The sequence below is a fragment of the Larus michahellis genome, chromosome 8 (genome assembly GCF_964199755.1).
Source record: "Larus michahellis chromosome 8, bLarMic1.1, whole genome shotgun sequence".
NCBI classification, from domain to species: domain Eukaryota; kingdom Metazoa; phylum Chordata; class Aves; order Charadriiformes; family Laridae; genus Larus; species Larus michahellis.
Window position 1 is genome coordinate 12412664 of NC_133903.1, and position 18003 is coordinate 12430666.

The window sequence follows — 18003 nt, forward strand, 5'->3', positions numbered from 1 at the left end:
AGCAGTTTGTTGAAAAGATTTAGCCAGTAGAAAAATACAGTGAAAACTGGCGTTCTGTGGAAGATCACTCCATCTCAAACGAATGTGCCATCATTTGTGGTATGGTCTCATTTCTGTAGAAAGCACAGGAAGTGAAGCCCTGGCTCTGGGACAGGTGACCTGGTTGGCATCAGAGATGTCCTGGGAGTCTCCGTCTCCGAAGGAGTCCACAGTGTTGTTGCCTGGGTGGAGCTGTGTGAGCTGGGGCAGCAAGGCGGCTTTCAGAGCTTCCCAAGTAAAGAAAGGCAGTGTGCCGTGACCTCTCTCAGCTAGTTAGTATGACACGCTGAGCTCCTTTTACCTTTTGATGGAGGAGTGAAAAATGGCACTTTTCCCCTCAATTCTTGCCCAGTAGTTTACTTTCTGAGGCTAGACTGTTGTAAGTACGTGAAGGGGGAGAAATTCTGCAGCAGGATTTCCTGAAGTAGCAGCTCTAAATTTAGCTGGACTGTGCACTGACTTTTCTTACTGAAAATTTGTATTGCTATTGGAAATTCTGATATCGCAGTACTGATATCTCACAGATCCCACCGGTCAGTGCTATATAAGCAGGAATGGAAAAGAGAGGAGAAGTGTATGGAGAGTTTGAGAGAGATGTTATCACAGAATCATCTGTGGATTCAGTATCCAAGTCAGAGTAAATCTGAATATACAAAGATGAGATTGACCTGCCCTCTTCCAAAAACAGAGCTGCTGTAATAAACCTATGTATACTGTCTGATTTCACTGGATTTATGGATGCTTTGGGCCACTGGAGCAATGCCAAGCATAGAAAATTAATTGACTTTTTCACTTCTTCAGGAAGAGCTGCGACGTTGTCCTGTGTTCTGTTTATGCTGGTTCACTTATCAAAAATATGTCAGACATATTCAAAATAAAAGAGACAAAATGTATAAAAGGTAATAAAAAGCTGTCAAGATTCTGGAAACATCCTATGGATGTGCTGCCTGATATACAGCTAGCTGCTATTAGAGCTACTTAGGAATAAAAAGTTTCAGGTGTATAGTATATCTGTGGGTAAGGGTAAAAGTGGTGAATTTTTAAATTTTGTATTAATTTTTTTTTGCTTGTACAGGATCTTGGAGCACCAGTAAAAATTGACAGTTCAGGCTATGTTTTGATGGATAAAATGAACCTAGATTCACAGATGTTGATCACTGTTGATGAAAATAAATTACAAGGACTCCTTATTCTAAAAGTCACTGATGTAAGTGTGCCTCAGACTGTTAGACTGCATGTACAAAGAGTGTCATACTCTAAACTATTTTACTGGGAACAAACAGTCAAGCTTTAGTAATAAATGCCAGAATAAACATAAAATCTTCGAAAATCTGGCACCTGTAATGTGCAGTGAAACAGATGTTATAGTATAATGGGATATAGCTGTGGCACTTCCTGAATCACTTCCTTGTTATGCTCTTTGTGTCTATATATATGTATTTTTTATATTGTACTATTTGATGTTCCTTATATTATGTGGCAAATATGATAAGACATGCAAACCCACAAATGCTGATCTCACTCCAGATATACAACAGGTACTCCAATGTAACATTCTTCATTCATCATGAAAGTATACTGCAATGCATGAGAAGAAGAAAGATTGCAATTTATAGAGTCATCACTGTGATTTACGTTGCAAATAATAGGCGGCGATTAACTGAGACACTGCTGTTAGTTTCTTCAGTAAGACAACAGCACAAGAAAGGCTGTGAATCTCCTGCTTTCCTGTTGACAATTACAAGTTTGACGTCTCTTGTCATGTCATCAGTGCAGGAGAGTAGAGTATGCACAGGGAGAAGTATCTTCCTCCTTGTGATCATTCACTTTCTTGCCATAACTGGGAATTTCTGCGTATTTCTGTGGTGTACAGAAACAGATAGCTAGTGGGAGTTCTTTGCCACCAAACATTTACAACTTTTTCCCCTCTTAGCTGAAAGATCTGATAGGATTTTTTTTATCCTATCTGTTAGGCTTTATTATTTTTCCCAGTGTAACTTCCCTAAGTTCAATGCAAGTAGGTTTCATTAGTATTAAATATAGGACAGTCAGATTTGTTAAACATCTGTTTTGGGCTTTGTATCGCAGTAGGCTTTGGGTTCTAGACATCCTTTACTATATATGCTGTCAAATATTAACAGGAAAGACAAGAATTGGATGTGGTGCTAACCCATAACATTCAAGGAGCTGCTGACATTGGCATTCCTATGAGGATATTAGTTGATGTGATATCAGAAAAAAGCAGTGACTTCTATAAAAGACTTATTCACTTCTGTGTGAACAGCAAGCAAGTAAGTGTCTCCTCCATATTAGTAAGATGTGAAATAGAGGTTAAAGTGAATTAATTGATTTGGTAAATACTGTTTCTCCATTTGAAGTAGCTGTGCAAGAGGCCCGTACAGGAATACTCTGCAGGGGCTGGCTTGGTTTTAAAGGCCTTAATTAAATGAAGATTGTATCTTTCAGCCACTCCTTCTGTGCAATCGCTTCTAGAAACAAATTTGACATCAGCAATGAACCGTGACTCCCATTCGCAAACTGCATCAAACCTTTCTTATCAATCAAGTGTCTTCCCTTGGTGCAGCATATTCCCTATTACAGTACAAATTTGTGACAATTAGACAATTCTTCACCATAAATTTTTCATAGTTTTCATAATTTTACTCTAAGGTGTAATTAGTACAGTAATTACAACTAATCAGAGTAGTCTCAATAACAGAAATGTGCCACAGTTAACTTTTGTGATATTTTTTTTGGACTGAACAGATTACAGAAGAACTGAGCTTTGTCCAGAAGTTGTATGTTGTGTCTCTCAACTACAAACTTACTCATAACATAGAGGCACTGAAGACTTTGCAAATCAAAGACAGGATTGAGTTGCAAGTAAGTGATCAGTCAATGTCAGGGGAGACAAGAATCCACCCTGGAATTGTGCTATAGAAGTCAGATGGCAAAGAGCAGAGGGTGTAGATGTGACTTTGTGCATTTGCTATTTAGGTAATTTTTTTGTGTATCTGTCAGTGAGGGTAGAATTTTACTCATTCAGTTGTTAACTTTGGCATCTTTATCATGTTTTCTATTCTGTTATGCCGTCTTGCGTAAGATCGTAGCACAGATCTCAAAGTTGCTTCATAATACTGCTTCACTTAAAAGTCAAGATTTATACAAGAGAAAAAGCTTATTGCTACAAACTACAGCCCAAGTGGAGCAAACCACTACCATAAAAAACCTACCTAACGTCTCGGGTACAAGTGGGAAAGATTGCTCTCAACTTTTTAAAATACAATCTAACCTCCAATTAAATATCCTTCTGAATTAAGATGTCTGTGTTGTCACACCATCTCAGCTTTCGTTCTCATTTATAATTATTTCTAGACCCAGTGCTCTTCTTTACCTATACTCTACTTAAGTTCGGCCTTCCTTACCAGGAGAGCAGCAGTGTCTTCTGTCCTTCAGTATATAATTAGATGTATAGTGGAGTATTCATCATGGAAGTGTGTTGCAGGACATGTGAACTGTATACTTTTGTGCAAACTGAATGGTCTGTGACATTTGAAGTCTGTACCTGTGCATACAAGGACTATCTTGGAAAGCGCTGGGATAAGATGAGGCAGAGAAGTGTGGTGGTGGTAAAATGAAATGTCACTCTGTAACAGACAGATAAAAAATCAGTCACTTTCTTGCCATGCAGATTGTATTCCTGAGTTCTGTAACCCATCGGAAGTGAAAGGAAGTTGGGGAAGGTGCTGTCTGTCTAGGTGGAGCTGGAGATGGAAAAGAACATTGCCTATGCTCCTGATGGAATAAGATTTTCCTGAATTTTGGGTGTTGTCCCAAAATACATAGGTCATACTGCCTGCTTTTGTTGTAAAGACATTTATATTTTGTTTTTCTCCCTCCTCCCTCTACTTCCTGCTCTCTTTCTCTCTGCCTTTTGTTTTCCTTAAAGTTCCGGGTGGAGGGGAGTCCAGATGCACGCTTTGTTCTTGAGGGGAGTCCAGAACCTCAGTTTGCTCTCAGGGATTGGGAGAGTAGCTTGCTGGACCAGAACTTTTCATAGGAATAAGAGGTTGGAGGTTGGCTCCCAATGTGTGAACAGCCCAAGCCACAGCTGAGCTTACAGCATGCACTGCAAGAGGGCAATGCACTTTAGCTCATATGCCTAGTCTGTCTGATAGATCTGCAGTGTACCTTGTATAGTCTAGACAGAGGTGAGTACTGGCACCATTTCACGGTTTACATTCCAAATGGTATTTTCCTCCCAGACGCTGATTACCTGGCATGTTTTTTTTTTCCAATCTGAGATACACAAGTCTACAGCACAACACTTATACTTTATCAATCATGTAGCTGCTTGAATATGGTTAAGGCATGGCCATACTGGAGAATATGTGTTAAACTGTTGAATTTATAAATAAAAGGGAGATCTGTAACTATGTTGTGTTATGAAATTATAGGAGATTAATTTTTTGGACACACTTTGAGATGATACTGCCTGAACAGAAGAAAGAATCCTGACTAACAGGAGCTTTGCCTTTTACAAAGCTCCTTTTTCACAATTTACCTTTGCTGCATACAGGCTATCTTGAACCTGGAAGTGATCAAGAGCTTTAGTATGAAAGTACATTATGGTGCCCACCTAACAGTTCTCGAAGGACAAATCCAGCAGTTTGAAACAAGTACCAATGTAACTGGGAATTTCCATCATACTTGGCCATGGCTGATACAAGCCAGAGTCCCATCTTCTCTACAGGTAGTTGTTTTGTTTTGTTTTTTTTTCTTCATTAAAATTATTGTCCTTTATTATAATGTAATAGCCCATGGCTTGAATGAAAGCTACTGTTTTGTAAGGTACAGGATGGAAGCTGAGATTTTCTGATATTTAAAAACTACGATGGCTAAAACCTGAACTACTGAAATAGAAAATTTCTTTTTGACTGCTTTCTGGACAAGATTATTCCATTCTTACCAGTGTTGGTACAGTGTGTATTGTTGATATTGTAACTCTACAGAATAGTTTCAGCACATTGCATCAGGAATTGGAATATTGCTCCTATGTTCTTTAGTGGGAATTTTATACTTGAAGTAATTTTTTAAGTGCTGTTTTCAGGGAAGTATTGGAGTACCTACTGTCTGGTAAATATCAGCAGTATGCATGGATCAAGGATCCTTCATATAAAGGGAGCCATGTTTTTGTAGGATAAAAGAGAATCTAATGAGTATTTAACATAAATCAGTGATGCTGGTGTAGTTTGAAATTCATTCAATTGAATGGACTTTATACTGGAAAGTCACAGATGGTTAATGAAAGGCTAACATTTTTTTTGGTTTATAAATAGATTTTTGACATAAGTACAGACTAGAGAGAACTTTCTTTCATTTGTCTTCTGTTTCAAAATTAAATAGTACCTGTTTCAAAATTAAATAGTATTTAAACGTTTTTTCAAGAACTTATATCTACATGTCATTTTTTTAGATAGATATGGTTTTTCAAGGGAGAAACACTACTCAAGAAAGATATATGCACATTGCAGCTGGAGAAACATCAATCACGTACATAATAAACTCCTATTATGTTGCTCAGCAAGTGGATGTCTTTTGCCAAAGTGTACATAGTAGTGAGGCACTACAGGCAGCTGGCTACCCTAAGGCAATCAACTTGATTCTCAGTTTACAGAAATCAGGTAGGTACCTGCCGTTCCTTGCAGGCTTTTGTTATACTATAGCTCTTTGAGGGTGTTTCAACTATTCCTTTAACAGCTACAAACTGACTTAAGATTTACTGGTAGTACTTAAAAAGGGGCTTTTTCCTGTATGTAAGTAAAATTGCCATTCTTAAACTGCATCTGTTATTAGTTACATTACATTTGTTTTTCTAATTCCAGGAAAGATCTCATGTGGTACAACACCTGGTAAAACAGATGATCCCCAATATACTTAGCTGCATAAAATAAGATTCCAATATCACACAAAACCCCCTTGTTACAGAGCACAAAAAAACGTGAATTCTAGTGTAAAGTGGGCTTTGAAAATAATGCTAAATGGCTTTTGTTTTTTGAACTGTGGAGGGGAGACAGACCCATCCTGAATACTCCAGTCTATCCTCAAAACTTGCCCTGACAGAAATTCTATCTGCATATCCCTCAACTGCTGATTTACATGGTGATCAAGTACTTTCAATACCCACATGGGTGTATATTCGTGTTGAAAAAAGCCAGCTGTGAGAGTACCAGAGAGTAGGAATTATTGAGGTTAGCAGGCACTGAATCCATACTGATGTTAGTGGCACCATCTTCTTTCACCCACTCTGAAAAAATCAACAGGACAACAAGTGGCTTTCAGGACAGCCGCCAGAGTGTGACTGCATATATGTCTGTGATTTTGTCTTCTCCGTAAAGAGTTTTGGGGTTTCACATCTCTCATCACATTTTTATCTCTTCGCAGTCTGTATTTTCTCTCTTAAATATGACAAGCTGGTAGGAAAGTGGGGGAAAGGTCTTCAAGTTGTGTTGTTGAGCAGTGTTAGTCTGGAATTGAAGTAGCTGGAACTGAAGGAGCCACTAGAGGTCAAAACAGCTCAGAGCTCTTCTCTAGAAGAAGTGGCCACTACTTGCTGAGTACTACAGCTGGCTGTATAAAGCTAGTCAGCTCTAGCTGCAAAAACACATTGCTGTTGGGAACTGACTTGTCACTTAACACTTGTACCATGGGTACACAAGCTGTGTTAACTCACGACTTTATATGTTAAAGGACATCCAAAAAACTCTGCAGTCAAACCACAGGCCATTCTGACTTTGTCATGATGAATGTCTTAACCCAAAAGTTGTCTGGATTCATTTTATGCATGCAGTACTGAAATTCCTTGAAAATGAGCCCTTCAAAATGTCACTTTTTTGTTCTTGCTATTTAGAAAGCAAAGCCAAGACTATCTGTGAAATCCAGTATGACGACAAAGATATAACTGTGACTATGGATGTTGACACAGACTTTCAACTCTATGGTACGTTTGAATTCATGGCAGAGGTGAAGCATTCGATATCACTTCTCCGTCATCTGGGACTTCCCTTCTTTCTTAAGGTAATGAGCCATATATCTTTTGTTGTGCTTTGATTAGAGCTGTCATCGGCATTACACTACCATGAATCCAGAGCGCTTCCAGTGGCCTCAGTGAAATTAGTCAAGGTTTATACAAGTGCAGATGAGAGGTGACACAGCCCATTTTATGTGAATTCTAGTTTAACTTAAGTACACAGCTAATGGTCTGTTTCCAAGGAAACTCAGCATGTACCTGAAATCCCCGATTTCAGGATTAATCATTTCAGGAAGGCACTCATTTACTGGCAGTTCCTCGCTGATATGGCTTACTGAAGTAGAAAGTACTTTTGGTAGAAAACAGCTGGCCTTCATGCCTAGAGGATTCCTTGGCTTGGTTAAACCATTTGTAGCATAGATACCTAAAATGTTTCAGTGTTGAATAAACAGAAATAGACTTGTATTCCAAACTACTTGATAGGATCAACAAAGCCTATGCCTGTTCATCCCTTGGGAGAAAGAAGTATTAGTTGAAATGTCTCCTTCTCTTTTGGAGGGTAGTACACAGAACAGCACATCCAAGTCATCTGTCACCTTCTCTTCAAATAACAGGATATGTAGCTAGGATACAAGATTAAAGGTAGACTTTTCTGAAAATAAACATTAGCTCAATATTAAACCTGTACATTAAATGTCAGTGTTTCAAGTTTCAAGCATTTTATTAAAAGGTATTAGATACGTCCCCTGCTTCTCCCCCCTTTATCTTTGGTGAAATGTCTTTTATCCTCTAAATATTTAAGTGAAAAAAAGAAAAACAGATGCTAATTCTTTAGGTGCTTTATTCATGTAAGGTAGGAGTGTAATCATGGGTCTTCAGAAATTACTGTTCCCACAGACTTTGGCAAACACAACATGTGTTGATATTTAAGTGTGACAGTGCTCATCTTCCCCAGAGGGATTCTTTAGCAGTTTCAGGAAAAGCTGTAGAGGAGCCAGCAGCTGTGGGAGGAAGAAAATACCCTGCAGTAAAAGATATGTGGAGCTCCATCCGTTTCATCAAAAAAAAGAAGTAAAAGCACTTTACAGTATATGAAAAAGAAGAGTGGAGGATACATAAACAAGAACATAAACAAGAACCAGTGGCTCTAGACTTAAACCAGATAAGGGTGCATTGAAAGTAAGGCTAATACTTGTCAGTAATGCAAATTAGTAGGAAGGACAAGGAAGACATCTCTTGATGCTTTTGGTTTAGGTCCAGAAAGCATCTAGAAGGCCTGTCTGAAAGATAAACTTCAGTGAAGATGATGGTTTTTAGTCAGTCAAGAGATTGTACTCAGTTTAGGTGAAATGCTGGGTAGAAGCTATGGTGTATGATTAGTTTATTTTTTTTCTCCCCACAGATAACAATTCAAGAAGTTATGACTGAAAACGAAATTGAAGGGGCTCTGAGGCTGATCTGTGAACAAAACACCAACTTCTCCTTTACCATCAGTAGGAAAAAAGACCAGCAAGGGTAAAAGAGTCATTCTGAGCACTGTAAAAATGTTATTAGGCCACTGTGATTCCATGGAAAAAGTTATTGTTATATTCACCAAAGCACTGGTGAAATGGATAATAAATCTTTGATAAAGTGAATAATAACACCAAACAGTCTGTATACCTCAGGAAGTTTATCAAGGGCTGCAGAGAGATCATCCCTTGGGAGAAAGAAGTGTTAGTTGAAATGTCTCATTCTGCTCCTCACAGCTTGCGGCACGCTTGTCTTTTTGCCTGCCCCCACAGCATCGAAGTAGCAGACAGTGAAATAATCCAGAAAACTCTAGGTCTGAGCCAGACAAGTATTTACTAATATACCTTAACCTGATATAACTGTTTAATTCTTACTAAACAGTTTTGGCACACTTGAACCTTGTAAAATTCCAGAGACTCACTCAGTTTTCTAAGTTGGTATCAGTATGGCTGTATCTGCTGTGCTAATTTCCCAATTTTTTATTTTTTTTGTCTTCTAAAATTTTTCAAAGTCTTTAAAGATAAATGAAGAATGAATAGAATAATTCTTTAATTCAAAAGTGTCTGATAATCATCATCTAAACAGAAATATTTGGTATAGCGTATAAAGAAAACTGTAGGCTTTTGAGGGTGTTTAACAGGTATAGTATTTTGAGTCTTGGGGTATTTCAAATATTTCTTAAGTTCTAGCAAAAGACCTTTGCACTGAAAAGTCTTCTAAGTTCTGTTAAACTCTCTAATAATTGTGAATTTTAAGTCTGGAAGCCATGACAATGCTTGCAAAGTCAGATTCCAAAATACCTATATCATTTTTAAAAAGCTAATGCATTTACTATAGCTAGTAAATTACTAGCCAAAGTAATTTCTGACCCCGTGGGCTGTGTTCTGTCCCTGGGATGCATTTTTCACTGAGGTCAGAGATGGAACTGCTGTTTGGTCTCCTTTGCCTTTGTATGAATGCATCAAAAAACATGAGCTGGGTAAGCGTTCAGTGGAAGGTACTGTCATTTGTAACTCTAAAAGCCGTGGCAGACTTCAGTGATTACTCAGATGAACTTGTGCTGTCAGTGAGAGTGGACTTTCTGAAATATCGTTGAACAAAAGTACATTTCTTCCCTTTAGTGAGGAGTTGAATATAAAAGCACTCCAGATTCATCCCTTCCGGATGAAGTCTTTACAGTACATCCCCAGTGCAGCAGAACTGTCTTCTAAGGTAACTACCTGCAAGTTAACTGCCATGTACATCACTACAAATTAGACTTGTGTAATACTTTAGGAGTCAAGCTGCATTATTTCTAGTACTAGTATCTCTGACATTTTTGCTGTTGTTGAGGATGTTCATGTTTTCAAAGATGCTAAAAATCTCACCCTACTGGAAAGGATTTATTCCATTTGACTCTGCTTCCTTGCATCTGCATTAATTATGACTTCTGGTAGACTCCCTTCAGGAACATTTTTAATTATTCTGGCTACTAAGAAGAGAGAGACTGGGCAGAAAGCAGTTCTGCATATTGGCTGTTTGCATTGCAGAAATACACAATGACAAGGATAGGTGAGGAAGATGAATGGGGTTATTTGTCAGTCAATGCAGCACAGTTACTCCTCACACAAGAATTAATTTCTTATGCATGTTATTCAGTTTACACTATTTTGTATCTTGCTTTCTAGAATGTGAACATAAGAGAAAATGACAAATCCGATCTCTCTTAGGTCCTGAGGACCATAATATAACATACTGTGCAAAGAATACAAGAAAAATTTTTAAGTTTCTTTTCTTTCTCTCTCTCACTGTTTCTTTCTTCCTTTTTTTTTAATTCAATGGGAACTTGAAAAGGTAAATTATGACATGAGTGAAGCAAAAGGCAATCTCTACCTCAGGATGGAAAAAGAGGATTTCAATGTTACAACTAAGCTAACTTTCACTGGAACCAGCTACACTAGTGTCATTGAAATAATACAGACAATGTCCCAGGTTGGTATCAACAGCGCAGACGTCAAAAGGCACACTGTCACTGCCCTGTTTTCTGTGTCTGGTATTCAGGATGCTGGCTGCCAAACAGTGAAGGTCAGACGCAGCTCCAGCTGCTGTGGGATGTTTTGCCCTTGATTTCTCCAGTAGCATGAGCAAACATTTGACTGTAGATTAGTTGCGTGTCCAATGGTTTAAAATGTTGTTTGATTTTATATTTGTTTCTTCCTATAAACAGAGCACTTACATAGGATATAGAGATAATAAAAAAAAATATATTACAGACTGACCAATTGCCAATTTTTATTATGAAGGTACCACACATATTTAATTTTCTAAATAAGGAAGAAAAGATGTCAAATAGATATTATTGTTTGTGCTGTCTGCTGGATTTATTCTGTAATAGTGGGACTCTTGATGTTGTAAGAATTATTCAGTGAGATAAGAGAGAGAAATTCAAAATATATAATAAGCAGAGAGCATTGTAAAGGGGATACTCGTTGTTTATGTATGTTCCATTATGTGAGGAGATGACTCACTGTAGAAAGGAAGTCAGGTAGAAATGGACAACTGCTTATATGAAACCATTTGTTTTTAAGGCATCCTTTTACTAGACCTTTTATGAACACATTTCTAAAGCTAAATTTCATTGGACTTTACAGTGTCAAAATCACATACTTAACGTTTTTAACTTTTCAGAGAACTTGGGATTTTATATGTTTCCCCTCTTTTATTTTTAGTTAAAAATTCTTCCAAGGCAGCTTGCATTTATGATGGTTTACCAAAAAGACAAGAGGACACATCTGCTGAGGCACATCGCTCTGTGGGATGGTAAAGAGATAAAGGTAACAGGCACTTACACTGGACTCTTCCCAAAGTTGCCTGGAGGTCATGACATTCAGGGTAGGTTTCTCAAGTCTTTTGCCAGTGTTGATAGCAGACTATAAAATAAACTAAACCACATAAATCTGATTTAAAAATGCGTAATAAAATGGTTCAATCCAGGCCTTCTAAGATCTTATTTACTTTAAATTCATGGTAAGTCTGGCTGTTGGAAACATCCACTTCAGAACACTACTTCAGAACACTACATATGGAATGTAAAGCTTAAATAAACTTCAGTAGTGCCAGGGAAAAGTTTGGCTGAGTGAAAAGTCATCAACAAATTAAAATGTCTATTGTTATTTTACAACAAATTTCAGAAGTGTTCTGGATTAAATGAAACATTTGTGTTTATTTGTATATTTGCTTTTGAATGTTTTAAATATTTAATGAAAAGCAAAGGAAACGTAGTTTTGGACTAGATACCATTCGTAAACAGAGAAGAGTTAAAGTATTGCAGCCACTTTCATTCCAGCCAGGGTGTTGGAATATGTAGCTGGGAGGTGGCTGACTGGGGTTCACATCTGCATTTGGTTTCATGCAGAGAAGTGATTTGAATGAGAAATCCCAATCTACGGCGCTTTCCCTCTCTTCTTCCTCATGGTTCCATTTAAAATAAAATAGTTCCATAGTTCTGTGCCAGTGAATGTTTTATTTTTTTCACAGACACAGACAACTTTTGTAGGAGAGAGGGGAGAATACGTGTAATATTTGCATGGAATACACTCTGCAGTGTAGATCAGGGTCTTGGTTCTGGATTCAGGTGGAAAGTACTCTCTGCAGGAGGAGTCAAGGTGCTGAGGAAGAGCTTTATAGGATCTGTATCTTACTGCGCTGTGAGGTTGCCACATGTGTGAGGTGCACACCTGGATTTGCTAGCCAGAAATGCTCCCAGCTCCACAAATGCACATGTAGCTTGAGGAACATTCAGCTCAAATACCCAGTAATCCAGTGCTGAGGGTCGCTCACTATAAAGTGGGTGCCTAAATGCAAATCCTTCCCAGGTGAGAGAAGGAAAGGGTTTTGAGGCAACCCACATCTCAGATTTGTCCTTCAGTCACTGTACTAGAGGTATAGAGAGACACATCCCACAGATAACATTTTTTCTGAATGTTGCCTAAGTATCACCTTGAATTTGGAGTGTAAAACCATTTCATTTTAAGTTCATTTTTGTTTATTTTTCTGTTTTCTTCTTCCTTTGTATGTTTATCTCCCTCCTGGAAATAATTTTATTTTTTGTTATTTTATGGTCACCCATTTCTGAGGGTTTTTTTTTTTTTCAGAAACTGTATTAAATTCTGTTACTCTACTGCACCAGGTACTGCAGGAGAGCACTGGTCATGCTGGCCATTACCTCGAGGTGCTAAACCCTTATGTTGAGGCTAAGTTATCTGAAAACAGAGAAAATCATTGCACTTCCTTGTTTGAGAGCTGTAAGCTGCTCCTCTTCAAGTGTAAGGTCATCTGAGCTTCGTAAAGATTGCTTTCCTGGCTGTTCTTGGTGGAGGTTGCTTTATGTGTAGGTATCAATCTTTTGATTATTGAAGGTTATTACTGTTTTGCTGGTAAATCAAGGACTCCTGTTTTCCCTTAATTTCTTCATGTTCAGCAGGAATCAGCACACTAAAGTCTATGTGACTGTTGGGTAGGTGTGCGTGTGTGTATGAACAGAGGCCATGATTTCTCTGGGAACCAATTGTTACCCTGCTCCCTGTGGGAGAACTTGTCCTGTGCCATTTCCTTTATAAGAAGATGAACACTCCTGACTTGTGGTGGGGAAAACTTACTTGCTTTTTTCCCTTGTAGTGGAACTTTTCCATCCTCTATCCATCCCTTTCCCATGGCATGCCAAGGTCAACTTATATGTGAAGCATTCGTTACGCAGTCACCGGGATGATCTTACTGTTATTTGGAATGAGAAGGACCAGGTACAGCAGCCCAGAGCCAATAAATGTCAGGAGAATTACAAGAATATGAAGTGGTTTGTTTGTGGTTTTTGGTTTTTTTTTTAAATAAGAAGGCATTAAGCAAGCCAGGGAATACAACTGGGAGGCAAACTATCCTCCTTTTGGCTGTGTCTATGAAAGATGAGCCACCAATGTTCTTGTTGGAAGCATTTTCAGGCCGTACTATATATTTTGTTTGCAGTAACCCCACAGCTTGCTGCATAACCAAAGGCAGTGAAATGCACATGGTTCAAAGGAGTGAGAAAGGCCATTCCCAGCACTCTCAAAGGCTCTAGGACAGCTTTGGAGAGTAGATGAAAAGAATAGCACAAATGTCATGTTTAGAGCAGCTTAGGGGGAAAGAAAGAAAAATCTAAGACAAATGAGTAAGTGTGAGCATTAGTGTGAGGCTGAAAAGGATGAAGAACCTCCCTGCTGCATGGATATATGCTGTGTTTTCCCACATAGAAGTGTGACACATACCTGTGCTTAGCATTTTCAGCATTACTGATGCAATTGAAGCTCTTTTATATTTCATTCTTTCATTCTTCTCTTTATTAGTGAGAATGACAACTTTGGCACAGTTTAAATCAGTTTTTATTTTCGTAAAGTAAGTCAGCGTTATTTTTTAGAAATATAAATAGTAAAAAAGACAGAAGTAGGAGAACTTTAGTTAAGTTGATTTCCAAATGTGGTTAAATGGGGAAGCATACTGACTTGTAACCAACTATGCTATCTTTATATGTGCATCTGAAATGCGGCATCTTGGCTGACTATTACATTATTTTTCTTAATAAAGAAAAGACAAAAGACAACATGTAAAATATGTTACCATACAGAAACATAAATGTGCCTTCAAAAAGAATTAGGATTTCATAGTGTCTTTAAGAAGCACTAAAATTCCAAAAATTACTTTAGAAGTTGCATAGAATGTATTTCTGTACTACTATTTAAAATACCACCACTATTTAAATACCACCACTATTTAAATTGCCACAAAAATACTTGGCTCCCAGCAACATTAGAGAATTTAGTTCCTGATTCTGCAAATGTTTTTTCTTGTGCTTCAACTTTGCAAGCTGTGTCTAAGCACTCTGCAGCAGTGGAGCTCACAGTGCCTGAAGATGAGACCAAACTTAAGCCTCATCGATCTTAAGCATGGTTCAGTAAAATACAGAGAATAGTTTTACTTTCAGCTGTGCCATGTAGGAAATTCAAGTAGCCAAAATATCCTCATTTGAACATCAATTTGCCTCACTACTTCAAATAGGACTATACTACACGCAGAATTCATCTGAGGAAAAGGTACAGGGAAATCTCACTGGGTATATGTTTGAGGTCAGTATGTGAGAGGTGTTTTATTTCACAAACTCCTTTTATATCTGTTGATATGGAACAGGTATCAGTGTCATCTTCTCTGAAGTTTGGAAGAGACCGTACGAACTACAGAGCCACCATTGCCCACCCATTTAATTACACTCTGAAGCAACTGGAGGTCCATTCCCTGTCAGAAAGAAGAGGCAGAAAGTACAACCAGCAGGTGAGATCATGAGAAAGGGCTGCAAAATACAAAGCTGTAATTCTTTATTTACTGATAGCGTATCTTTCATCTCAAAGAATTGCAGACCAGATACCATTCTCAAAGATGTAAAGAGCACCAAGTGCTGTTATCTCCTTGTGGCCAAACCACCAGAGTTGGTTCCTTTTCCTAGGCATAACTGTTGCTAGCTGACAGTATTTGTCTTGCAATTTTAGAATTGACCCATTTCAGGTAGTAAGAAGCCAGAAGTGCACAGGAGGTAGCCTAGGGATGAAGACCCTCCTATTCCACACCAAAAAAAAAGCTAGAAATCCTTTGATACCCATGTAGAACAAACCCAAATTTTTGGACTGTATAGGAAATTGCAACACAAGTGTGAAAATATGCAAGGCTAGAAAAGCTTTGAAATACAATTTTGACGTGCACTTGCAAAGCATATATGGGGAAAATGAGGAAGAACTCCAGAAATCATCCTTCAAGATCAAAGACTACAGGATATTTTGTCTGAAAATGCACTGCATGGACTAGGACACTCCAGTTGCTGCGCAAACTGTGCAGTGTTCTGTTTGTTCATCTGGAGTCTTTTTGGTACTCACAGTGGTGCCACAGAGTGCTCTCGGGTTGTTTTCACTAAGCAGTTAATATGTCTCAAGCGTTGTATTCAGAGGAATAAATACTCTTGTAGTGTCATTTTTCCACTGGTGTCATTACTTGCTGTGCATGATAGACCCAGTGCAGCTTCCAGAGAAGACAATAGGAAGACTCCTGTTGCCACAGTTGTAAAAGTGCAGTTTGTCTAAGGCCCTGAGCCTCCAGGCCACGTGGATTTCAATGGATTTTTAACATTGTTCTGTCGCAGTTTTAATTGTGGGTTTTTTTTTTCTCTGCTGGGTGGAGAGCATTCTGCTAGATCACCCTGCACGGCTCTTCTGCTAGTTCTTGCAGTCTTGCTTCGCTGGACAAATCCTTCTGTTCTGGTTTCAGCTGCAGCTCAGAGGGAATGGTGGGCAGCCTGCTGACATCCAACTGGCCCTGGAGGATAAATCAAAGATGAACATCACTGCCTGGCATGGCTGTATGACACTCTCTTCAGGTCAGGTATGAGTCTTTGAGTTTAAGAAGGGCTGGGTGTAGCTAGATTTCTGGGTTTGAGTCTCACAGAAAGAATTTTTTCTGCACTTGTTGCCATAAGAAAACCTTTTACTTGAAGTCAACTGTTTCATGTTGCAGAGGAAGAAAAATAAACCCTCTGAAGAATTGTGTTTCATGTTGTCAGATGTGTTTGTATTTGGGATGCAACTTTCCCTCAGGACAGAATCGTCATCCCTTAGGTTTCTTGGTAGAGATTGAAGCAGTCTTTTTATGGGTACAGACCATTCAGGTATTCTCACAGGGGTGTACTTTTGCCCAGAAAGCATACTCCTCTAGTATATACTGAACACATTTTTTAGAAAATTACTAGTATGTATGTCATAATTTTTTTCCCTCTTCCAGCTTCAGAGAGTATTAAGTATGGAACACCTGTATGCATGTGGGTCTCTAGAGCAAAGATCAGCATTGTTTAACGAATATCTAGATCTAAACTGGGATGACAAAAAATTCAAACACAATTTAACGTATGAGGTAAGAGAAGGCAGTTGTATCTGTTAACTCACCGTTTTTTTAGGGAAGTTGTAATAGATGGGAATTTACTTAGGTTTTATATGTAATTTCGAGTGGATTTTAAAAAAGCTTCTGTAGAGGACCACTTTCTGTGAAATACCATTATTTCATTTTACTTTTCACATATTTCTCTACAGAGGAAGAAAGCTAAATGTAGCAGAATTAAGAAAAAGTGAGCTCTTACAAATTAGAGGCCTCACTTGTGCCCTAGTTTTGCAAAACTGTTGAGTTAATTCTGCAGGATGGGGACTGGTAACTGTGCGGACAAGCCAAAACATTGTCAAATGGAAATGTTACATGTTGGAAACGTTACATTAAAACCTTGAAGCTACTAGAATAAAAAAGTCAGCACAGGGACAGGATGGGAGGAATGGACACAGTGTCTAAGATTGTAGTGTCATTATTTTAACTTCGTTTTCTTTGTTCATTGCAGAGAAATCAGTTCTTGTATCCTGATAAATTTCAGTTGGAAGCTGTTCTGGAAAATATTTTCCTGACCTCATGCACCAAACAGAAGATCCTGGGTAAAATAGAAACAAACTACTCATCTTGCCTGGACTATTATATGAGCTTTGAGCTCTGTGACCTTCCAAATGTAAGTCTCACACAAACATATTGAACCTACATCACTTTACATGTAATCACTGCTTCGAAGACTCAGTTTTGCTCAGCTGCAACTTTTCATGAGAATTGCCATTCTTTTGTAACTTAACAAACCATAAATAGTGTCTTTTGATGGGCTGAGGCAGAAATATTGTGTTTGCCACTGTAGTGTACACTGTAGGTCCTGTTACAGTTGTAAGTGTTCCCACTTCCACTCTGTGTGCTTTCTTTCCTATTCCTCTCTCAAAGGTCTCTTTTTTTCATGTTTCTGGAGCGTATCAAACCAGGCTCATAAGTGATCAAAAAGGAAGCTAGAGAGAAATAAAAGTGCCTTCCTCCCCCTGTAGGTAAAAGTTTACTGGTTTTTATGGCTGCTTTGCTGGTAGTGATGGATGTTTGGACCTTATATTTGTCATTTATTTTTATATTACACACATAAACCGAAGACCCATCCATGATCTTCCTTAGGTGCACATTAAACCCCAGAGTTGCCTATATTCACAACAAACACAAAACTTCAAACTTGTAATAAATGTGATCTCTTTCCAGTTCCCAGTGGCTAAAACACATCTCAGTTGGTTTACTTGTTTATTGTCAGAGCAATGGGAAAGAGCAGCCGAATTTTGATGCCCGTGAAAACTTTCTTCAAGACCAAGATGTGTTAGAGCCTGTTAATAATGCAAAAAATGTTTATGCATGTCACTTCAAAATCTGTATTTTGCCTCTGTATTCTTTTGGATCCTTTTCTCAAAGGCATCAAAATACCTAGCTAGAGTAGTTGAGAAGTATAAGAACAAAAAAAGGGGACTTGTTTCAATAAA

The 18003-nt window shown here is 38.3% G+C and overlaps 1 protein-coding gene across 1 annotated transcript in view; it reads left to right on the plus strand.

Annotated features, from left to right (window-relative positions):
* Nucleotides 1-18003, plus strand: part of LOC141747000 (uncharacterized) — a 99346-nt gene that overhangs the window by 64438 nt on the left and 16905 nt on the right. The window contains exons 44-58 of the mRNA XM_074596391.1: nt 1115-1246; nt 2181-2330; nt 2806-2922; nt 4619-4792; nt 5516-5723; nt 6950-7116; nt 8472-8584; nt 9703-9793; nt 10415-10552; nt 11290-11452; nt 13238-13359; nt 14777-14917; nt 15902-16015; nt 16412-16540; nt 17013-17174. Of these exons, the coding sequence (XP_074452492.1) occupies nt 1115-1246; nt 2181-2330; nt 2806-2922; nt 4619-4792; nt 5516-5723; nt 6950-7116; nt 8472-8584; nt 9703-9793; nt 10415-10552; nt 11290-11452; nt 13238-13359; nt 14777-14917; nt 15902-16015; nt 16412-16540; nt 17013-17174 (2121 nt within the window). The remainder of the gene's footprint in view (nt 1-1114; nt 1247-2180; nt 2331-2805; nt 2923-4618; nt 4793-5515; nt 5724-6949; nt 7117-8471; nt 8585-9702; nt 9794-10414; nt 10553-11289; nt 11453-13237; nt 13360-14776; nt 14918-15901; nt 16016-16411; nt 16541-17012; nt 17175-18003) is intronic.